Source organism: Amblyraja radiata, chromosome 32 (genome assembly GCF_010909765.2).
Source record: "Amblyraja radiata isolate CabotCenter1 chromosome 32, sAmbRad1.1.pri, whole genome shotgun sequence".
Classification (NCBI taxonomy): Eukaryota; Metazoa; Chordata; class Chondrichthyes; order Rajiformes; family Rajidae; genus Amblyraja; species Amblyraja radiata.
Genome location: NC_045987.1, coordinates 16,964,264 through 16,989,253, shown reverse-complemented (window position 1 = coordinate 16,989,253; position 24,990 = coordinate 16,964,264). Strand labels below are relative to the sequence as shown.

The following is a 24,990-nucleotide window of genomic DNA, read 5'->3' as shown; positions in this document are numbered from 1 at the left end:
CCTTGAGTCTTTAGTTCTTGCAGCTACTCCAACAATTAAAATAAAACCTGTTTTTGTCCATTAACAGACAAATCATGACTGGTAACTGGATTCAGGCATGGATAATTTGTTTAATGAACAGAATTTGATAGTTGAGACTGATCAGCAATTCTACTGCTGTGTTGGGATTTTGGAGATGAGGCAAGGTGCAACCTGTTCTCTTTGAACAGCTGCTCTGCGCTTCTATACTGCTTGGTGGGAGTGTCAACAAAGCACTTCAATTGCTGATTTAGTCATTCCAAAGTCCCAGGCTAACAATCTGAAGCCACAAGTTCAAATATTGTCACAGTCAATCAGTAATTAAAATTCAATTAAGATACATTTGGACAGCTACGAGGAGAGAAGAGGTTGAGAGGGATATGGGCCAAAGGTGGGCCAAGTGCAGATGGGGGCATGTTAGAAACATAGAAACATAGGTGCAGGAGTAGGCCATTCGGCCCTTCGAGCCTGCATCGCCATTCAACATAATTTCGTTCAGACCGAAAGGTCTGAATGACAATAAAGGAATCTAATTCTAATTCTAATATGATCATGGCTGATCATCCAACTCAGTATCCCATACCTGCCTTCTCTCCATACCTCCTGATCCCTTTAGCCACAAGGGCCACATCTAACTCCCTCTTAAATATAGCCAATGAACTGGCCTCAACTACATTCTGTGGCAGAGAATTCCACAGATTCACCACTCTCTGTGTGAAAAATGATTTTCTCATCTCAGTCCTAAAAGTCTTCCCTCTTATCCTTAAACTGTGACCCCTTGTTCTGGACCTCCCCAACATCGGGACTAAACTTCCTGCATCTAGCCTGTCCAACCCCTTAAGAATTCTGTAAGTTTCTATAAGAAGCTGATATGGGCAAGATGAGCCAAGGGGGGCTGTTTCCATGTTGTATGTCTCTATGGCTCTAATTTTATTGTCTGGAATTCTATGTAAAGTTAGGGTCAGCAATGTTGATGGTGGTACTGCTGAATGTGAAGGAGACCTCCCCAGTTCATTCATCTTCCTCAGCTGTCAACACCTGGGTTAGAGTTCTGGGGTCTCCAGAAGTAGAGGAATGTGGTTCACGTATAACTGCTCCCTTGGAAGTGACCAACAGTTGTAACAGTTTTTTTGTTGTACTCAGGGAGTTGTGGGTGCCTGAAACGGCACAGCCGTGGGTGGTGGTGGAAGCAGATACAATCGTGGTGTTTAAGAGGCTTTTAGACAGACACAATGGGCAGGGAATGGAGGAAGATGGATCATGTGCAGGCAGAGGATTAGTATAACTTGGCGTCATGTTTGGCTGTGTTATTGTGGGCCTGTTCCTGTGCTGTACTGTTCTCTGTAACTAGAGGGAGAAGACTGATGAGCTTACCCCTTGCGACAACAGTAAAAACAAACCTTGTGTTCAATAATTTCGGGCTGTTCTGTTCATCTAAACGTGGCATTGATTTTTGTGACATAAACAATACAGAAGTCAAACGATAACAAGAATGACAAACAGGAAATTGAGTGCAACAGAAATAGATCCATGTGCTTGGCACGTTAGAATTGATTAAATTAATCAAAATGTGGGATGATCAAACATGAGTTATAAATTTCAATTCCTAGTTCTTTTTTCTTTCTCCCTCAAAGGCAGGTCAAGTCACTGTGCATTCTCTCAGCACTTTTATCACAGTTATTCCTCTGTAATTGCTGCCTAAAATATGTAAATGTTTTCTTGGATCACTTGGTTTAGCTGTGGGTGGCAAGGTGGCGTAGCGGTCGAACTTGCCGATCCCCTGCAGCTGCACACACAGATGACTGTTTGGTTCCTGAGGGGCACTCTTCTCCCTTTTCTCTCCCAGTTCCATTGATCTCCCAGTTTCTCCCTTTCCCTTAATGGACATAAATTATCTTTGGAATTTCCTTCACATTATCTGCCAGAGCTATGTCCTCCCTCCTTTTTACCCTTCTTATTTCCTAAGATCTTCGGTTTCCTCCCACACTCCAAAGATGTGTAGATTTGTAGGTTAATTGGCTTGGTAAATGTAAAAACAAAGTCCCTGGTGGGTATAGGATAGTATTAATGTGCGGGGATCGCTGGTCGGCGCGAACCCGGTGGGCCTAAAGGGCCTGTTTCCATGCCATATCTCTAAACTAAACTAAACTATTTTCCTCAATTCCTAAAACTCCTCCACGGAAAAGCATGATCCCACCTGCATATACCTGTCGCATTTTTTCCTGACCAGAGCCTCAATTTCTCTCATCATCCAAGCTTCCTTACTCCCACCTGCCTTGCCCTTTTACTCTATCTTAGACTTGGCCTGGCTGTTAATAGCCAGCGGTTGTTTCAGATCAACAAGGGACATAGTGGTTTCCTGAATTCATGAAACATCATATGGACACACTCTCTGTACATCCCTTCAACTTTAGACACAGAACAGACTGGTCACAGCTGAAGGGTCTTAAACTCTGACCAGAATAATGAATTAAGGACGATAGACACAAAATGCTGGAGTAACTCAGCGGGACAGGCAGCATCTCTGGAGAGAAGGAATGGGTGACGTTGCGGGTCGAGACTCTTCTTCAGTCTGAAGAAGGATCTCGACCTGAAACGGCACCCATTCCTTCTCTCCAGAGATGCTGCCTGTCCCGCTGAGTTACCCAAAGATGTTGAGTCTAATTTCTGTGTAAACCACCATCTGCAGTTCCTTCCTGCACATAATGAATTGAGGAATTCAGGTCTGAAGCGAATGAAGGAGCCTCATTTCAATATTAAAAGTGATGTTCTTGGTGATTAGTAAAAGGCTGCCATCAATTTAGCAGTCGCTATATTTTCTATACAAATCAAACGTTGCAGTCTGCTCCTGAAAACTATCTCTCAGTGATGCATTTGTTTAGGGCCCATAAATTGAGACACATCAGAGTGGTGAGAGTTGATTGGACTGAGTTACTGAGAATCCAACAAAAGTATAGAAAGCAGTGAAATACAGATGTCTCCTTTTCGTCAAGTTGTGAGATTAAAATTGCAACGGTAATGCTTGAGTTTCAGCGTGATTTATAGCTGGTTGGAAATACAATATGAAGTCCCATCAGATAAATCAGACAAGATTCAACTAGATTCAACCGATCTGCCACCATGAATCTTCACCTGTTACGTGGAACTTCCCTTTTAATTTACATTGTAGCATAGGTTATGTCACCGGAGCATTCATTTGAGCGTTCATTTGCCTTTGACAGGACTGCGGTGAATGGTCTGATGGGCCTTTATTCAGTTTTAAATAGGTGAGGATGAGGTGGGTGGCTGAATGTTGAGATTTCAACGCTGCCATCTCCAGCCTTCCCTTCACTGAAGGAGGTGAGGCATAAAATCAAGGCCACTGATGTTTGGTTTACGAAGGAACTGCAGATGCTGGAACATCGAAGGTAGACAAAAGTGCTGGAGAAACTCAGCAGGTGAGGCAGCATCTATGGAGCGAAGGAAATAGGCAACGTTTTGCGCCGAAACCCTTCTTCAGTCTGAAACGTTGACTATTTCCTTCGGTCCATTGATGTTGCTGCACCCGCTGAGTTTCTCCAGCACTTTTGTCTACCACTGATGTTTGGACGACTTCTTGTTGAGCTTTTGTTGATCCTGTCAATTCAATGATTCAATGGTACATTATTGTCACCTGTACCTAGGTAGAGTGAGATTCTTTGTTTTTGCACACACAGACTTCACCTGGGCAGCTCACAAAGAGTCGGCATGTTTCTGGTGCTGACAGTGTTTCGAAAGTTTCAAAAGAGTGAAGGGTCCTTTACCCTTACCCACGTGTCCAGCTGGGTTTCTGATCTCAAGAGATGCCACACTGCAATGAAACGTACTGACTGGCTAGGTTTTCACTGTGAGCTCCATGCATTGGCATTGTAAACACGTTAACAAATAACACGTAGTACCCAAAGGAAATCTTCCTTCAGATGAGACCAGGAGGTTCCTAGCAGCATGGTTATGCGGGAGACTCATTAGGGCCAGTGTTTGGCTTAATGTCAAGTCGGCACAAAAATGAGACAATGAGGTTTAATCTTTTCAAGGACGACACTGGTGTCAAAGATGTATGTTTATCTCATGATCTACTGCACCCCAGGTCTGTGGTTCAACTGGGGCAGAATGTTGGATCTGGTTGTCCTGCTTGTGAGATTCGAATAAGGTTGTCTGTAGAAAGATGACAAAATATATCGTTACAACAGGGACTAAGAGATGCAATATAAGGAACCATTTGGCCTTTTGCTAATGGATATTACTGTGCATCATGTTTATCTTTTAGTGATGCATCTGTTCACCATCAGATGATAATTGTTTTTGCATATTAAACAGACTGAACAAAGTAGTTATGTAGGATTGAGTGTATTACTGTACCCAAGCCGATTGCTTCTTTGGGTAATTCCAATAATGGCCAAGTTTAAAATACCTGAAAATCTATCATGAAGATAGACACAAAATGCTGGAATAACTCAGCGGGACAGGCAGACATTCTTCAGTCTGAAGAAGGGTCTTAACCCAAAACGTCACCCATTCCTTTTCTCCAGAGATGCTGCCTGTCCCGCCGAGTTACTCCAGCATTTTCGTTTTAAACCAGCATCTGCAGTTCCTTCCTGAAAATATATCATTATGGGTTAGATACACTAATGTTCAGATGCATTGGTCAGACTGCATAATGCAGAAAATAAATGTGGCAATGGAAACTTGGTTATTGCTGCAGGAATTCCTGTCACTTAACACACGCAAGGTCACCATTATTCAGGTCAAAATCATTTGAGATTGGCTCCAGCGTCAGCAACAGGAACATTGTGGTTAAGTTGAAGACAGACACTCACACGACAAAGCTGAGTGTCAGGTATGTTGTAATATATGTACAAATGAAAGTTGAGAATATCAGCTGGAAATTTGTGTAAACGTGTGCAATGTGATTCTATACATGACCCATGTACAAAATACACAGCAGCTCAATTTCTGGGCAATTGGGTTTCAACTCTCTGACCTTAGAACAGTTGCATTCCCCCTGCACTCACATTGCCTTGAGTGAAATCATATTCTGACCAAATTTCACCCACTAATTCATTGATGTTCTACCCAGTTCCCAAGATTTTATAAAGAAATGTGTCTAAAAAGAAAATCTAAGTTTGGATGAAATGCTTTGCAAATGCATTCATAACTCTCTATAGCTAGCCAAATAAATGTATACTGGCTGTAAAGATATACATTGAAAGAAAAATCTGTTTCAGCTCCCTGGTACAAACTAGCTTTTGATGTTGTCTGCATTTGGACCTTTTTTCAGTTTCGCTTCAAGGATAATAAATTTTGCTAGACCATTTCACTAAAATCTTTAACCCTATTGCTATGTGTACATAGAAATAGCAGCCTTTTAAAAGCCTGTAATATTGAGTTGGTCTTCAACATGTCATACTGCACTCTTCTGGATAACTGCCTGATGCTACCAGTTTCCCTCGGGCTGGGTTGCTTGGCTTGGCAGCTGCTCATGTTACCACAGCCAAATACAATTTGCGTTCCTTTGGTTTGTAAGGGAAGGATACTGCCAGGTGTGACATCTCTGCCTGGACTACCATTACACACCTCCTAGTGGACAAATGAAGAGCAATATTTTGATAAAGATTCAATAGGTTAGCTGGAACCTACCAACATGTATAGAGCAGTCCTGAGCTGCCATCTACCTCATTGGAGATCCTTGGACTATATTTGATTGGATTTTACTGAACTTTATCTTGCATTAAACATTATTCATGTTATTCGTCTTATCATGTATTTATACACTGTGGACGGCTCGATTGTAATCATGTATTGTCTTTCCGCATGCTGGTCAGCACACAACAAAAGCTTTTCGCTGCACCTCGGTCCACGTGACAATAAACTAAACTCAAACTCAAACAAGCATTGACAAAAAAACTAACTAGAGTTAATTTGTCTAATGTGACTTTGAGGTGATTAGTATTTACATTTTTTACAGTACTGCGAAATAATTTAACAATGAACTGAAATGTTGGACAATTGTTTCTGTCTAGATCAGCCAGTGGAAGAATTTCCATGTGGGATTGCTGCCCCTTCACGATTGTGTCCGAATGGAACCATTTGTAGTGGCTACTGGAATGGACCCAACTATGGGATTACAAATTTCGACAACATCCTATTTGCTGTTCTCACAGTCTTCCAGTGTATCACCATGGAAGGGTGGACTGACATTCTTTACAATGTGAGTACAGATCAAACACTGCACAGTTTTAGGAATGGCAGGTCGTTCTTGTGGTTGAGAGGGAAAAATAGATCAGCCATGATCGAATGATGGAGCAGACTCGGTGGGCTGAATGGCCTAATTCTGCTCCTATATTTCATAATCTTATGATCTTAGCATTTGAGAAGTTTGTTCAAGAATCTGATAACAGCCGGGAGGAAGCGGTTCTTGAATCTATGAATTTGACGTATGTATTTTTGTTATCCATATGATCCAGAGCAGAGTGGGGAGCCAGTGAAATAGCATCTGCTGTTGACTTGTTGTGGAGATAGTTAAATTAAAGTGGATCTCGGTCAATTCTGAGGTAGGATTTGCACCATAACCAACTTCTCAGCACACTTCATTCGAGTGTAATTCATGTAAGTGTTACCTGTCGGTGGTCAGTGAGGCAGGTCACCATAGGCACTGGTACAATACATGCCTTTATGAAGCAGGTGAGATCTTCAGACCACAGAAGCGAGAGACTGAAGACGTCTGCAGAGGTCTTCAGCACTCGGCCAAGTGTACTGCCTGGGACGGGAGCTTTGCATGGATTGAAGGATGCTCCGCCATTGTCCTCGGACACAGATCACAGAGTTATGACCAGTTGTGGGAGCTCATGCAGTTGTGTCATTATTCTCCCTTTCAGAACGCGCATAAAAGCCATTGAGGCCCATCAGTAAGAGATGCTTCATTGTCACTTATTCTAACTGGTTTTGCCATGATAGCATGCAAGCCTTGCTACAGCTGTTGAGCATCCATCTGTGATCAGTCTGATGAAGGGTCTCGACCAGAAACATCACGCGTTCCTAAAAATAAAATATTAATTGCCTATCGAAGCTTAGTCTCGATTGTGAGAAATACACTATGGAATTGGAAGGCTGTCTAGATCTCTGGATGTGGGAGGAGGTATAGACAGGGTAGACAGTCAGAACCTTTATTTCCCAGGGTGGTAATGTCGAAGACTGTAGGTAGAGGTTTAAGTTGAGAGAGGCAAAGTTTAAAGGAGAGTGCAGCATAAGTTATTTACAGTACATAAAGAGTGGTGAGTGCTTGGAACTTGCTGCCAGGGGTGGTGGTGGAAGCAGATATGATCATGACATTTAAGAGACTTTGGGATAGGCACATGGATAGGCAGGGAATGGGGGGGATATGAATCACGTGCAGACCTAACACAACTTGGCATCATGTTCAGTAAGAACTATGTGGGTTGAAGGGTCTGTTCCTGAGCTATACTGTTCTCTGTTCTATGTTAATGGAGACACAGGAAACTGCCGATATTGGATGTTTGTGCAAAATACAATGGTCAGAGGAACCCAGCCAGTCAGGCAGCATCTACGGAGGGGATGGACAGACCACGTTTTGAGTGAGGATCCTTCTTCAGACTGACGAAGGTTCCTCTCTCCATCCCTTCAACAGATGCTGCCTGAGCCGCTGAGTTCCTCCAGCCTTTGGTCAGCTGCTTCTCGTTATGTGGGGCTTGCCTATATAAGCTTTGGAGGAACTTGAATTGATGCATATGTCCTGAGCAAAATGAGGTCCAAGTGTATCTTTAAGAAATTAGGTAAATTAATGTAAGTTTTCTGAAGTAATTATTCAGTGACAGAATAACACAGTAGCCACTGCAGATTCTCATGAGGTAAGGCTGCACACCTCTGCATTCTTGGAAGGTGAGCTCAGTTTGATTGTTTAAGAAGGAACTGCAGACGCTGGAAAAATCGAAGGTAAAATGCTGGAGAATCTCAGAGGGTGAGGCAGTATCTATGGAGCAAAGGAAAAGGTGACGTTTCGGGTCGACAAGAAGGGTCTCGACCCGAAACGTCACCTTTTCCTTTGCTCCATAGATGCTGCCCCACCCGCTGAGTTTTTCCAGCATTTTTATCTACCTTCGCTTTGATTGTTTATCTGACTGTCCTGTTAATTGATGAAGAGAAATCATTCAGTATTCCTTTTGTCATTTTTTTTGGTTGATAAATTGCAGTGGAGCCTTTTTTATTCTGTATTGAAATATGTAATGAATGCTGTTACAATTCAGTGCCCCACCGGTGGTTCTGGCACAAATTGTATTTTGCTTTGTGTGTTGGCGTACCTTGAGCCTTGTTGAGTAAAAGTAGCTGGAAAAAGGATTTCATCAGCATGAACAAACAGACTAGCACTGCACTGATTTGTGCGGCTCAGTTACTTTGAACTTGGAGCAGACTAGATGGGCTGAATGACCTAATTCTGCTCCCATGTCTTATGGCCTTTTACCTTCTTGCATCAGTAGGAAACAATATATAGCAAAATAAAACACAAAGTGCTGGAGGAACTCAGGAGGTCAGGCAGCATCTGTGGAGGGAATGAACACACCACGTTTGGGTTGGGACTCTTTTTGGTCGGGGAAGTGTCTTGACTCAAGTCGCCTGTCCAGACGCTGCTTGACTGCCAGCACATTGTGTTTGCTCAAGATTTCAGCATCTGCAATCTCTTATGTCTCTATGTAACAAAGGAAAGTTTCTCAAATAATGCGTCTACAAATATCACAGGACAAAGCAGATTTGGATTATCCCACTACTGGTAACTAAGTGAAAATCAACTGTTCTCATCTTCAGTGAGGGCATTAGTCAATATTTGAGTAATTCATCATAATTTGATTGCCTGGACCTTGCTATGCTCAGAGAGCCAGGATTGGGAGCTGTTTTTTTAATTTTTTAATTTTCTTGGGACAGCGAGAGGTAATGAACAAATCAACCTCTTCATAGTTGCTGTTCGATTATTTTTCTTTGAGCGGGACTATTTTGAATGGTTGAAGATCCACCAAGTTAACCACTGTTAATGCACTTCACTTCCCTTGCCAAATGCGGGCAGGTGGGACTAATGACATCTAAGGTGGGACTAAGGTAGGAGCATCTTGGTCAGCATGGGCAAGTTGGGCTGAAGGGCCTGTTTCTATGCCGTATAACCCAGTGACTCCAAATGTGCCAAGATACTCCACAGATCCAAGGATTGTGCTTGAGCACGAATAGGGGGAAAAATAGGGGAAACAACCCCAAGGTAACAACCTATGGGCTTAAGAGGATGGTGGACCAGTTGTGGGAACTGTGTGCATGTGTGTACAAGATTACTTCAAAAGAGTATCAAATTTGTTGCCTTCTGAGAAAATATTAAACTAAGGCTTCACTCACTTGACTAAAAGATCCCATTTCAAAGATGACACGGTAGTTAATCCTAATGTCCCTGTTGATGTTGAACCCAAATCAACATTCCCTTAAGAAAAATGGTTCATTTGACCTTGTTCACATTGTCGTTGTGCAATTGGATTCAAAATTGGTTTGACAGCAGGAAATGGCATGAGTTAATGGGTTTTCTTGGAGAGATGGTAAGCCTAACAGGACTTTGTGCCAGAACGACTGATATTCACACTGTACTCCAATGATTTGGGTGCAGGACTAGCGAGAGCAGGTCCAAATGTAAAGTAATTAATTTTACAAAGTTGAACGGAATTGAAAGCGGATATTGATGATATTTACACAGAAAATTAAAATCAATATATTCTTGTTTATGATAAGAGTAATTATAGTATTTGTGCAGAACCACCAGCAAAATATTAAAAGTAACATATCAAGTGAAGAAATTGATTTAAAAAAATGAATGACACAGATATGCAATCTAAAAATTCAGAAGTACTGGTGATAAGATCACAGTAAGATTGTAGATGAGAAACTGAGACAGTTTTGATTCGGTTAACCAGAACTTTCAGTTGACCAGTAAATAAGGCAGATTTCCCAGCAAACTGCATGGACCAAAGCTGAAGCAAGATTGGAGGTTTTAATTAGGACAAAATAATGCAGGAGTGCTTTGGAGGCAGAGGATGATGTAGCACTGACAGAGCCTGTTGTACGAATATTAGCTCCTTGATCCAATTCATCCCAATCCATTGCTCTTTTCTCAAAGCCCTTGCTGTGTTTCACTTGAATATATTGTAAACTTGAAACTGTTCACTGTATATTCAGTTTCATTTGGAATTACTTCAGGCCATCAAGAAACAAAGCATAAAGAAATGTATCCTAGTGTTGTCCTTGTATAGGAACAAGGGGGCCATTATGGACTCCACTCTTCCTTACGTTCTCTATTGCCAGCCATGATTACTTCTGGCCTTTTCCCACCTCCAGATTACCCTCCACCCCACCTCTACTTTCAGTCTGAAGAACGGTTCTAACCTGATGCGTCACCCATTCTTTTTCTCCAGAAGTGCTGCTGAGTAACTCCAGCATTTTGTGTCTACCTCCAGTGTTGTCCTTGTTGATTTCCCACTTCGCCTTGCGTCAAAGTCTTCTGGTTACCAGCTCTTCAGCCACAGCTGACTGCTTTCTCCTCTGTTCCACTTGTCAAAAACCATCAGTGGTTTGAACATCTTAGTCCATTCCTTCCTTGATGTTTTTTTTTGGCTCAGATTTACATAGACCTCCAGTCTCAGCGACTAGTTTTCAGGCAGCTTTAGGTTCTGATGTCAGCTATAACACAGCTGATAGTCCTCACCTCTGACTCAGCAGCTTGTCGACTCGAGGCCCAATCCAGAGACCAACTCTGTGTGTTTTTCTTTTGACCTCGTATTTTCTTATGACAAATCAGGAGGTTACTCAACACAAGTATGCTGGCCCCCAGAGGGTTTCAAATGGGTCCCTAGTACCCACTTATTTTGCTGGAGCCTATTCCTTCTCCCATGCTCATCAACCCACTCGCCCCATGAGTCTACTGCCACCCACCAACGCGAGGATATGTTTACAGCCCATGAGAGGTATGTTCAAAGTTTCTTAAAGCTGGGAAGAAGCTGTTCTTGTATCTGGCAGTACGCGCATTCAAGCTTTAGTATATTCTGCCGGTCAAGGGAATGTAGAAGAGAAAATGACTGGGGTATGAGTGGCCCTTGATTATGTTGGCTGCTTTCCCGTGGCAGTGTGAGGTGCAGCTGGAATCGATGGTGGAGGGTGAGGGAGGCTTGTATACGTGACGTTAGAAGTTCTACTTTAATATTCTGCCGTCTACTTAATTGAATTCCTGTTGTGTATTATTATACCTTGCGCCGTCTGCACTCCTGACACCTGGCTCAGAGGCGTGAAGAGGGGATCAGCAATGTTTGATAGTCAGACGCCATGTGATTGAAATGTTCTTATATCTCGTTGCAGTGAACGCCTTTTGTGTAATTAGGTTGCAGTCCCACCGATGTAAAGGTTTCACACTTTCACAGAGTTTCTTTCAAGGCGACAGGAATCAACAGCTACAAATTGTGCCAAGACATAATAATATTCCATAAAAGGCTCCTATATTCCATAATAAAGGGCAGGCGTCTTATATTCTTCACCCCCTGCAAGTAGACTAATGGCATTGTAAATAATTTGCTAAAAGGAATCTGTCCAAACATTTGCTTTATCAAAACTCAGTATTGTTCAAGAATCAACCATGAATGTTTGAATATTGTATCTGAATCCAAACCGCCTGGTATCCTTAAAGAAGATAACAAACCAGGTTAATTTCTAGTTTGTCCTATTACATACACAGTGCATGCCAGCAATGCACTCTGTATTTTAAATTGTAACGCACATGAATTCTGTAGGGCAGTAATATGTGATTTTATCAATTTCCGAATTTAAAGGAGAAGCTTCACATTTATAACATGGCTGTTTTGCTGCCTCTACTAATTTCTAAAGGATCACACTTATCCACTGAAGCTTAAAATCCTCCGTGTTCAGCAAAATTCTTTGGAGCAGAGAAATCCATGTAACGTCCATAGTGGATGTGAAATTTTACAATAATTAACTGTAGGTTAACTGTCATTACCGCAGGTTTATTAAGGTCACAATTAATTATCTTGCACACACATCATTACAGTGAATGGAGCAGTGAGTGACTGCCATCTGCACTGATCATCAACATTGTAATAATAACCCTTGACATTAAATCAAACATTTTAAATCCAAATGAACCAAAGTGATCTTTAAGGGTTTATTGAAATATGTTTCTCATAGTTTCAAATCTATTAAGATAGTTTAGGATTTAACCCTAAATGGATTGTAGCAAAAACAAGCAAAGATTGCAAACAAAAACTGCAAACAATCTCTGGAGAGCAGAGGCTGGAATATCCTCGCAAGCAGAAGGAATTAAAATTGAACAGCCTTGGCTGTTATCATTATCTCGATCTAACACCTCAAACTCAGACAGGACAGGCAGGAGCATGGAAAGACAGTTGGATTAAATTGGATTTATTCCAATGCAAGATGCCTGACAGGCAAGGTGGATGAACTCAGAGGGTGTGGGAGTGAGATGTTGTAACCATTACAGAAAGATGGTTGAGGAAGGGACAGGACAGGCAGCTCCAATGTTACACGTATAAGAGGCCGTGGCAAAAGAGGAGGGGAGTTACTTCATTTGTCAAGGAGAACAAGGAGATTACATTTCTGAGGGGAATGTGTAGGAAGGAATTGCAGATGCTGGTTTAAACTGAAAATACACACAAAATATTGGAGTAACTCAGCGGGACAGGCTGAGAGAGAAGGAATGGGTGACATTTCAGGTCGAGACCCTTCTTCAGACGTGAGGCTGCATGAGTGGAGTTGAGAAATAAAGAGGGAATGATCATTTTGTTGGGATTATACTATGGGGCCCCAAATTGTCACCAAGATTCAGAGGGACAGCTGCAAGACTAACAAGGTTATAGACATAGAAACATAGAAACATAGAAATTAGGTGCAGGAGTAGGCCATTCGGCCCTTCGAGCCTGCACCGCCATTCAATATGATCATGGCTGATCATCCAACTCAGTATCCCGTACCTGCCTTCTCTCCATACCCTCTGATCCCCTTAGCCACAAGGGCCACATCTAATTCCCTCTTAAATATAGCCAATGAACTGGCCTCGACTACCCTCTGTGGTAGAGAGTTCCAGAGATTCACCACTCTCTGTGTGAAAAAAGTTCTTCTCATCTCGGTTTTAAAGGATTTCCCCCTTATCCTTAAGCTGTGACCCCTTGTCCTGGACTTCCCCAACATCGGGAGCAATCTTCCTGCATCTAGCCTGTCCAACCCCTTAAGAATTTTGTAAGTTTCTATAAGATCCAATGAGGCTATTTAACTTTCCCAATATAGACTGGGACTACCTTAGTGCAAAGTGAGGTGGACTTTGGCAAGTGCGCTCAGGCAATATGTGGAAGGCCCTACAAAGGAGAGGGGAATATTTGATCTACTCTCAGGAAATTAGGCAAGGCAAGTTCTAATAGATTTGTAGTTGCTGGTCACGGTGCGCATTACGCGCGCATGGTGCGCGATGACATAGGCAGTGACGCGCGGCTGCGTGCGACGTTGCAGGATTTTGTGATGTACAAAATCTTTGCGCGCTATCTGCGTGACGTGCAAATGACGTCCAAGTGGGACAGACCCTTAAGTGGGCATTTTCACAGCTTGACATGTAGAGGTCGGTGTAGAAGCTGTGCCTCGTGTTTGTTAAGCATAAGGCCTGTCTTCTTGAATGGGTCCGTGAACTAATCGTTGCAGGCCTCCAAATATGCAAAGATAGCAGAGTCATCCGCATAAGTCTACGATTCCACTACAATCGCTGCACTTTTGTACCTATCTACAATTGTGCTTTGTCTATAGTATGATTTTACTGGATTGTGTGCAAAACAAAGCATTTCACTGTACATGTGACAATACTGTATCATTGCCTATCATTGAGTATAAAACTGCTCCACCACTGAGGTGTGTGACCTTGGTTCTGGAGCGCAGCTACCAGACGTCGAATAGTTTCTCGTTAGTTCTGAGGATGAAGCTCCATTCTCACTGGTGGTTTGTTGGAAATGTTGTGCAGAGAGAGTGCAGGGGCTGTGATCCTCGTCTTCCTATGTCTTTCTGGTCGGCAGTGGAAAGATGCCAACAGCGCTGACATTACAAAATCCACCAAATTCACTGGAAACATAAACAAGTTTACTTTAATTTTACTTACTTTACACTATAACTTACACCTTAACTTACACTTTAATTCCCCTTCCCATTCCCACACTTACCGTTCTGTCCTGGGCCACATCCATTGTCAGAGTGAGGCCCAACGCGAATTGGAGAAACAACACCTTGTAGTGCGTGGGTCTCAAAAGGAGGCACGAAGTCCAGTGTTTTGAGAGGCACCTTTTATTATGTTCCTCCCGGTTGTAGGGAAGACCAAACGAGAGGAAGATGGCATCCAAACCCCTGCCTTTAAACCCTCTGGCTAAGGGCCGCCTCCGGACTGAACCACTCCTGTGCCGAGGGGTTCGACACTATGATGGCACGACCCTTGGGAGCCGCCACAGGACCCCACCCCAGAACCAGAGGCACGAAACGCACCGGCGGGTGCATGACCCGGCTGGCCCGCGTGCGGAAGTCAGCCGCTCGTGGGGCTTGCGGAGGCATAGGTGGAGGGACAGGTCGAGGGACCGGCGGGAGGACAGGTGGAGTGACAGGCGGAGGGAGCCGTGAAGGGGGGCGCCCTCGAGGCCGAGGTTGGGCAACCAGCACCGGCTGGTCAATGTCCAGGTGTGCCGGCTTCAAACGGTCAATCGACACGGCCTCCGGCCGGCCCCCCATGTCCAGGACAAAAGTCGACTGCCCGTGTTCCAGCACTCGGAACGGGCCCTCGTACGGCCTCTGGAGTGGCGTCCGGTGGGCATCACGGCGCAGGAAGACGCCGCAACCTCATATTTTGCTTGTGCTGCTTGCAACCCAACAGTTGGAATATTGAATACTCTAACTTCAAGTATCCCCTCTCTCCATCCCTCCCCCACCCGAGTCATTGTACTTGCTTTTAAGTCGTCTTGTTGAATCTCATTGTCTGTAACTCTTTTTCACCTAGACCCCAGCTAACAACGGCCTGCTTCCTGTATCATCATTGCTTTTATGCATATCTATCATTGATTTGTGCTATGTCTCTCTCTTTATCACCCTCAATATCTCTCGTTTCCCTTTCCCCTGACTCACTCAGATCGTCAGCTATTCCTTTTCTCCAGAGATGCTGTCTGATCTACCGACGACTCCAGCATTTTGTGTCTATCTTTGGTTTAAACCAGTTTCTCCAGTTCCTTGCTAAACAAGTTTGTGTCCTCTCTCAGGGCAGAAGCCCCAGCGACACAGCTGTAACCTTGGTTCCACTGAGCAGACCACATTGTTGGCATGTCTGAGACCAGGCTGGAAAGGCTGGGACTTTACTTCTTGGAGCATTGGGGGATGAGGGGTGACCTGTTCAAGGTTTATAATATGGTGAGGGGTGTAGATAAAGTGAATGGTCACAGTCTTTTCACCTAGGGTAGCAGAGTCTAAAGCTTGGGGGCATATGTTTAAGGTGAGATGGGAAAGATTTAAAAGGGGACTGAAGGGCAACTCTTTCCACTCAGAAGATGGTGGGTATATGGAACGAGTTCTCAGAGGAAGTTGCAGAGGTGAGGACAGTCACAATACTTAGATAGAACAGGTTTAGAGGGATTTGAGCCAAGTGCATCTAAATGGGACTTGCTCAGATAGACGTCCTGGTCAACCTGGTCACCATTTCCATGGTGTGTGATTCTGTTGCCAGACTCCCAAAACAGACACTTTTCTTTGAGCTCTGGCGTGGGAAGGGATTACAAGGCAGACAGAAGAAATGCTCCCCGGACGGGCGACACGGTGGCGCAGCGGAAGAGTTGCTGCCTTACGGGGCCGGAGACGCGGGTTAGATCCTGACTGCAGGTGCTGTCTGTACTGAGTATACGTAGGGCCAATTTACATTTTTGCCAAGCCAACGAACCTACAAACCTGTGCATTCTTGGACAGCACCCGTAGGCAGGATCGAACACGTGCCTCTGAATATGTAACCGCTGTAAGGCAGCAACTCGACCACTGCGCCACCATGCCACCCATAAATGTCAGAATGGGACACATCGCCTGGGAAACTAGCCACGTACCCATCCTGTCAGGCATCTCCTGCTCCATCTGTGGAAGAATCCAAGGATCCTACATTCAAGGCCTCATCAGCAAACTATGCAACTGGTGCGGATACAAGTCAACCTCATTCCCAAGGGACTGCTTAAGCAGCAACCAGAATGAACAGCTGCTCACCTGTGCAATCTGCTCCACCAGCTTGCATTTATATAGTGGCTGACCTGAGTAAATTATTTCAGGGAGTAAAAGACTTATGTTATGGGAGAGTTGAGGGAAAGAGAGCCTCTCGTCTTAAATCACAGGACGCTGACATAAACACTGATTCAGATTTAATTTTTTATGGATCTGTGACAAATTAAACCAATTATGAATTGGTTACAAATAGGCATGGTGTTATTTAGTACCAGCTGTTATGCCCAGCATCGCTTAGGTTATGGGGCTGGCAATCATCATGCTCTCATTTTATTCAATGCAATTGGGCTTTATAACAGTCCTTGTAAATTAAATAAAATCTTACTTAAATACATAATCATCCTGTGAATAATGTAATTAGCAGGTTAAATTTATATAGTTTAACTAAAGTTGTCAATAAAAAACAGATAAATATGTTTACAAAAATATATTTAATGTAGTTCTCTTGAAGTAGGTATGTGCCTATGCACAATGTGTAAATGTGATTGATTTTAAATTTGAAGTGCTTCAGAATATACTGTATTTATTTTGAATCTGGTGTTAAATTGTATCGGATATTTTTATCTTCAAATCAAATTAGCTAAGACCAAAGTTGGACCCTTGAAGACTGAAAAGGTGAATTTATCATGGGGAACAAGGAAATGGCAGATGTGTTGAACAGGTACTTTGGATCCGTCTTCACTGAGGAGGACACAAACAATCTTCCTGATGTACTAGTGGCCAGAGGATCTGGGGTGATAAAGGAACTGAAGAAAATCCACATTAGGCAGAAAATGGTGTTGGTGATGGGACTGAAGGCTGATAAATCCCCAGGGCCTGGTGGTCTGCATCCCAGGGTACTTAAGGAAGTTGCTCTAGAAATCGTGGATACATTGGTGATCATTTTCCAATGTTCTATAGATTCACGATCAGTTCCTGTGGATTGGAGGGTAGCTAATATTATCCCACTTTTTAAGAAAGGAGGGAGAGAGAAAACAGGGAATGATAGACCAGTTCCTGACATCGGTGGTGGGGAAGATGCTGGAGTCAATTATAAAAGATGAAATAGCGGTACATTTGGATAGCCAGTAATCGGATCGGTCTGAGTCAGCATGGATTTACGAAGGGGAAATCATCTGGAATCATAAGCTTCTGGAATTTTTTGAGGATGTAACTAGGAAAATGGTCAAGGGAGAGCCAGCGGATGTAGTGTACCTGGAGTTTCAGAAAGCATTTGATGAGGTCCCACATAGGAGATTAGTGGGCAAAATTAGGGCACATGGTATTGGGGGTAGAGTGCTGACATGGATAGAAAATTGGTTGGCAGACAGGAAACAAAGAGTAGGGATTAACGGGTTCCTTTCAGAATGGCAGACAGTGACTAGTGGGGTACCGCAAGGCTCGGTGCTGGGACTGCAGCTATTTACAATATACATCGATGATTTAGATGAAGAGATTCAGTAACATTAGCAAATTTGCAGATGACACAAAGCTGGGTGGCAGTGTGAACCATGAGGAAGATGCTATGAGAACGCAGGGTGACTTGGACAGGTTAGGTGAGTGGGCAGATGCATGGCAGATGCAGTTTAATGTGGATAAATGTGAGGTTATCCACTTTGGTAGCAAAAACAGGAAGGCAGATTACTATCTAAATGGTGGGAAAGTTGGGAAAAGGGGAAGTACATGGGATCTGGGGATTCTTGTTCATCAGTCATTGAAAGTAAGCATGCAGGTACAGCAGGCAGTGAAGAAAGCGAATGGCATGTTGGACTTTATAACAAGAAGAGTTGAGTATAGGAGCAAAGAGGTCCTTCTGCAGTTGTATAGGGCCCTAGTTAGACCACACCTGGAGTATTGTGTGCAGTTTTGGTCCCATAATTTGAGGAAGGACATTCTTGCTATTGAAGGAGTACAGCCTGGTTTACAAGGTTAATTCAAAGGATGGCGGGACTGTCATATGCTGAGAGAATGGAATTGCTGGGCTTGTATAATCTGGAGTTTAGAAGGATGAGAGGGTATCATTGAAACATATAAGATTATTAAGGGTTTGGACACGCTAGAGGTAGGAAACATGTTCCCAATGTTGGGGGAGTCCAGAACCAGGGGCCACAGTTTATGAATAAGGGTAAGCCATTTAGAACGGAGACGAGGAAACACTTTTTCTCACAGAGAGTTGTGAGTCTGTGGAATTCTCTGCCTCAGAGGGTGGTGGAGGCCGGTTCTCTGGATAGTTTCAAGAAAGAGCTAGATAGTGCTCTTAAAGATAGCGGAGTCAGCGGTTATGGGGAGAAGGCAGGAACGGGGTATTGATTTGGAATGATCAGCCATGATCACATTGAATGGCGGTGCTGGCTCGGAGGCCAAATGGCCTACTCTTGCACCTATTGTCTATTGTCTATTGGAGCAACCAACATATCGCCAAAGAGCTGACCATGGGGAAAAGCATTGAGCTTTGTGATGAAGGCCAACTCCTATTGATTATAGGCACAAAATGCTGGATTAACTCAGCGGTACAGGCAGCATCTCTGGAGAGAAGGAATGGGTCGGGTCGAGACCATTCTTCAGACTTCTATTGATTGTCCTTACACCTTATCAATGCTTATAGTTAATCCTAATTGAACAGGGAAGACACAAGAGACTGCAGTTGCTGGAACCTCGAGCAAAGCACAAAGTGCTGGATGAACACTGCCCACATGCAGCACCTGGGCATGAATGGACATATATTGTTTTGCTCGGGACCCTTCTTCAGACTATCAGTTCCTCCAGCTAAGTTCCTCTGTAAAAAGCAGTTAGTTGGGAAAATTGGTGTACAAGTAATGAAGACATAGTCCCAATAACAATGGCAGTCATTGTCGTAGTCTTGGTATTAATTGTGTGCCGTTGTATAGTATAGGTGCATTAGAGCTCCTTCCTTTAGATCAAGTATGTGACAGCACACCAGGTGGTGAGAGAGAGTTTTAAAATTCAACAGGAAAAATGTGCAGCCTCATCAATGCTGTCGCACTGTCAGCACAACATAGAACAGTACAGCACAGCTCAGGCTCACAATGTTTGTGCTGAAAATGATGCCAAGTTAACCTGATCTCATCTGCCTGTACATGATCCATATCCCTCTATTCACTGCACTTCCATAGCTCTTAAATGCCACTCCTGTATCTGCCTCCAAACCCAAATTCCACCGACCCTGGTTGTGTGGTAATAAATTCTATCTAATTCTATCTAATCTCCACCATCACCCTGGCTGACAATGCAATCCAGGCTCTCTCGAATCTCTGTGAAAAAAACTTGCTCTGGACATCTCCATTAAACATTCCCCCTCTCACCTTATAGCTAAGCCCTTTAGTGTTGGACATTTCCACCCTGGGGAAAAGGTTCTGACTTTCTTTCTATGCCTCTCATAATTTTATACACTATCATATCTCCCCTCGACCTCCGACGCTCCAGAGATAAAGATTTATATTGTACAGGTTGTCCAGAAAACTTTGATAGGTTTTTATTTATGACCTGCTCTGCATAATTTATTTCATACCAGAGTTGCTTCTTCACGCAACCGTTGGCAGGTCAAATAAAGTTGTCTGAAAGGAGTATGGGAAAGTAAATTAAGTGATGCAATAATTTGGCCCAGATTTTTCATGAATATGATTCCTGTTGAGTCTTTGTGTTAAATGTCCCCATTTTCCAATTTGAGTAAATTTGAAGCAAACGCTCTCGGAGATGGACTGCCTGTCAAATGTGCTTGCACATTGCTTTGCAAGGGTAATTATTCAGCATTTTTCTCAAATATATGATGTTTTAATGCAGGGTTTTTAATTCATTTGCTTTAGTGCCTCCTGGAAATACTGGCAGCATTTGCCGAAAGTCACCAGCGGATATAATGCCTCCCGTTAATTTATTATTGCGTCAAAGGGTTTGCACCATTCAATCTAATTATTCATTTTCAGATCATTTAATTTAGTTTAGAGACAGGCCCTTCAGCCCACTGAGTCCGCGCTGACCATCGACTCCTGCATATTAACACCACCCTACACACACTAGGGATAATTTTTTACATTTATGCCAAGCCGATTAATCTACACACCTGTATGTCTTTGGAGTGTGGGAGGAAACCAAAGATCTGGAGAAAACCCACGCAGGTCACAGGGAGAACGTACAAACTCTCTACAGACAAGCACCTGTAGTCAGGACCGAACCCGGGTTTCTGACGCTGGAAGGCAGTAGTGCTCCACTGTGCCGTCCGTTTTGATACTTTTCTAAAATTGTTAAGCATGAGGAACGCCGCTTATTAATAATGATACAAACGTGTGAGGAGGAGCTATAAGAAGAGGCACAAAATTGGCGCAATGTCAAAAACAGTGCCATTGGACGGGTATCCATTGGACAGCAATCAAACTATGTGTATCTTTTAAAGAAATATATCGAAATCTTAGGTTTTTGTCAAGCAACAGTAATTAAAAGTTGTTGAGAGTGTAGTCTCTTCAGCATTTTGGACACAATCAAGAGAATTTGTTTCGACGAAATATACTCTTTGACTCTATTTTGAATGCACACTACAGTGAACAGTAAAAAACAATGTTTATCATTTAAAGGGTGTACAAATCTTCTGTTATGTTTTAATAAACATGTGGCAATCTATGGTTATTTACATGTAAATAAGGAGCAACTCAATGCCCGTGGGAATATACAATAATGCCCCAACTCCATTGGAGTCCTTTACTTCATTTTCTTTACTCATTCAAGGGATGCTGGTCATAGAGTCAGAGTCACAGAGCAGGAAACCTTGCCCTTTGGCTCAACTCGTCCATGCTGACCCAGATATTCCATCTAAGCTAGTCCCGTTTGTCCGCTTTGGGTTCAAATTTCTCCAACCAAAGGTATTACTGGTTATTCCTAATGACCCGAGAGCTGGCTATTTGATAGAAAAACACACTGCTGTGCAGGCACTGCAGATTTTCCCAAGCATATTAGTGAACACAGTAATCTTTTTCAGTATTCCAGATCATGAGATAATAAGACTTGATAAGAGCAGATTTAGGCCATTTGGCCCATCAAGTCTACTCCGCCATTCAAACATAGCTGATCTATTTTTCCCTCTCAACCCCATTCTCCTACTTAATCCTACTTAACCTCTGACGCCCTTACTAACCATCGATCTGTGCTTTAAAAAAATGATGGCTTTCTGGGTACCACAACAGAGCTTTTCAATCCCAGATTGAGCAAGATTTCAAGAGGAAAGATTTGAACCCTCATCTCCTGACCATTCATCCAGATCTTGGGTTAGTCACATAACCAGCGAGTTCCCGTGGCTGCTGGAGTGAAGATTTCACTTTCAGCCCTTGAACTGAATCTCTCGTGAGCTTTACAAATTGGATGTCAGATCTCAAGCACTGTGACATGTACTGTGTGATTCTGTCTGGTCTACTGACAGAACTCATTTAATTTGTGACCCTTAGCAACCAGCCGTCAGGAAAGGTCATTACTTCTCTCCCAGATAATATTTTTCAGTCTCCATGGTGACGTTTGTGAAATATAAAACAATAGATCTGCCTTTGTTTTTCTTTCTGCTTGCTGTATACTTCTGTTTCTCTGCAGTGTGGTTATCAATTTGCATATTTTTTTTAAAACAATAATATCAATGCATGTGCAGCAGTGACAGGAAAAATCACCAATGCACTCCACGTCTGCTGCCCATCAACTCAAATATACATCCAACACTGTTGTCACCTTCGATTAATGGGCTGGTTTGTCTTGAAACCAAGTGGATCACTCCAAGCACTGGCATGTAAAGTATTAAGGCAACTTTATGTAATTTCTAATTTAGTTTTAGTTTTAGAGGTACAGCGTGGAAACAGGCTTTTCGGACCACTGGGCCCGCGCAGACCAGCGATCCCCGCACCTTAACACTATCCTACACATTGGGGACAATTTACAATTTTACCAAGCCAATTACCCTACAAACCTGCACATCGTTGTAGTGTGGGAGGAAACCGGAGCTCCCGGGGAAAACCCACGCAGGTTCCCAGGGAGAATGTACAAACTCCGTGCAGACCGCACCCATAGTCAGGATTGAACCCGGGTCTCTGGCGCTCTAAGGCAGCAACTCTCCCACTATGCAGCTGTGGGAGCAGTTAACTGGGAAGAGACTAGGAAACGGAGCCAAAATGCTGGGCTAACAGCAAGTCAGGCAGCATCTCTGGAGAACATTGGTTGGCAACGTTTCTGATCAGAACCCTTCTTCAGGGAGTGGAGGTTCGGAATTGCTGATGCCAGTAGTCTCATAGTTTTAGTTACACCGTAGCAATGCGTTAGTTCACCAGGGAAATGTTTATGCTTTTGAACAGAGCCGCTGTCATATGATATGACATGACATATCTCAACGTGGCATCATTGCCCAGTTTTCCACTCGGTGCATTTATTTTCTGGACACCTTTGTTAAATGTGTCCAAGTATAAGCATCAGATACAAAGAAAAACAAGGCTGTGCAAATAGTGCACATTTTAGACGACCATTTAATAATATCTTAACTGTAAAACTAAGAGTAATCACAATCTATCTTCATAAAAGAGTGCACACAGGAAGTTATATTTCCCAGTGTTCAGTGTGTGAAGGGAGGGTCTTTCACAGAGACTCTGAGCAGATTCGATCCCACCCCATGTCCTAGTGTGCCATGCCATTTTCAAATAGCCAAAACAGCCATTGTCTTGTGGCACAGCGACTATCTAGTGATTTCCCGATTCCAACCACCCTCTGGGAGTAAACTGCTTCCCCAGCAAATGCTTTACTCCTCACCTTACACCTGTGCCCTCTGGTCTTAGACACAGGGGACACGTGCTTACTATCTACACTTACCGCGCCTGTCCTAATATTGCACAGCTATCAGATCCCTACCTCAGCCTCTTCTGGTCCAAGTAATTAAAGATATGGGGAAAAAGCAGGAATTTGGATTATGATTTTGGATGATCGATCAGCCATGATCATATTGAATGCTGGTGCTGGTTCGAAGGGCCCAATAGCCTACTCCTACGCCTATTTTCAATGTTTCTATGAACACAAACCCAGACTATGCAGTCTCTCGTCTTAACTAAAACATTCCATCCTAACCGGCAGCATCCTGGTGAATGTCCTGCAGACACACATTCCTGCGCATTCATGTCCATCTACAGTGTGGCCGCCAGAACGGCACACAATATTCCTACAGTGGTTTCATTAATGTTTTATTAAAATGTACAACTCTGCTTTTATTTTCGATGCCCGAGCTAATGAAGGCAAGCATCTCCTATGCCACATTTACATAGAGCATAGAACAGTACAGCAATGTTTGGGCCGAACATGATGCCTAGCTGATAACTGATCTCATCCTGCCTGCACATGATCCATATCCCTCTATTCCCTGCATTTATTGCCTATCCACAAGCCTCTTAAACACCACTATTCCATCTGCCACCTGCACCATCCCAGCCAATGCATTCCGGGCTCCCACCACTCTCTGTGTAAAAAATAAACCCCCTGCAATTCTCCTTTAAACAACCCCCCCCTCCATCCCCTCTCACCCCAACCCCCACACCTTGTAGGTGAGCCCTCTAGTGTTGCATATTTTGCCTTGGGGGGAAGGGGGGGGAAATAGTTTTATCATCTTATCTGCTCTGTTATCACTCTTAAGGATCTTCGGACTTGAGCACCAAGGTCCCTCTGTACTCGATAGGGCACTTTGGTCATCCAAGGTTCCCTTACCTTGCCTGACTGAAGAGCTCAGAATGCGAACAATTATGCATGCAAATATTAACGTGCACTCATGCTGCCTGACCTACCCTTATTAGACACTCCTAGAATACATCACCTCCATCTATTCCTGCCCCGCTGCATTTACCAACTGGTCTCCTTGATATCACCTCAATCATTGCCTGTTTGTGTTGCTCTGCAGCACTTTTTGGAACGGTTTATCTAAATTCAAGGCACTGTAGGAATTCAGTATGCTGCTGTGGTACTACATTATTCCATCAACTTCCACCTTGCTGTGTCAGGAAGGTTAGGATAATAACCAACCTATTACATTTCACTCCAGTGAACTACACACTGGCCTGTGTTTTGAGTTATCCGTGTTGTGGAACAATTCTAAGGGGCTTGGGAGTAACAGTGAAAAATACTGTTTTAGTCTAGTTTAGTTTAGTTTAGAGATACAGCGCGGAAACAGGCCCTTTGTCCCACCGGGTCTGCGCCAACCAGCGATCCCCGCATATTAACACCATCCTACACCAATAGGGACAATTTTGTTCTTTACATTTACCGAGCCAATTAATCGACAAACCCGTAGTTCTTTGGAGTGTGGGAGGAAACCGACCACCCCGGAGAAAACCCACGCAGGTCTCGGGGAGAACGTACAAACTCGGCACAGACAGCACCCGTAGTCGGGATCGAACCCGGGTCTCCGGCGCTGCATTCGCTGCAAGGCAGCAGCTCTACCGCCGCGCCACCGTGACCGCCACTCGTTTTAGAAAAACTGCGTCTGAACGCAGCTCGGAGACTGGCAACAATCAACTTTCCTGGCACTAAATATCAAAGCAAACAGTGCACAAAGCTGAAATTTACCCATAATGCAAGAACCAAGCCAAAACCCGAGTGCTTAAAGGCCTGGAATTTCTCAAT

General features: G+C 43.5%; 1 protein-coding gene across 1 annotated transcript in view; it reads left to right on the top strand.

The window, feature by feature from the left end:
• Positions 1-24,990, top strand: part of cacna1b (calcium voltage-gated channel subunit alpha1 B) — a 499,280-nt gene that overhangs the window by 214,834 nt on the left and 259,456 nt on the right. Inside the window, exon 7 of the mRNA XM_033049244.1 lies at positions 6,057-6,244. Within this exon, the coding sequence (XP_032905135.1) occupies positions 6,057-6,244 (188 nt within the window). The remainder of the gene's footprint in view (positions 1-6,056; positions 6,245-24,990) is intronic.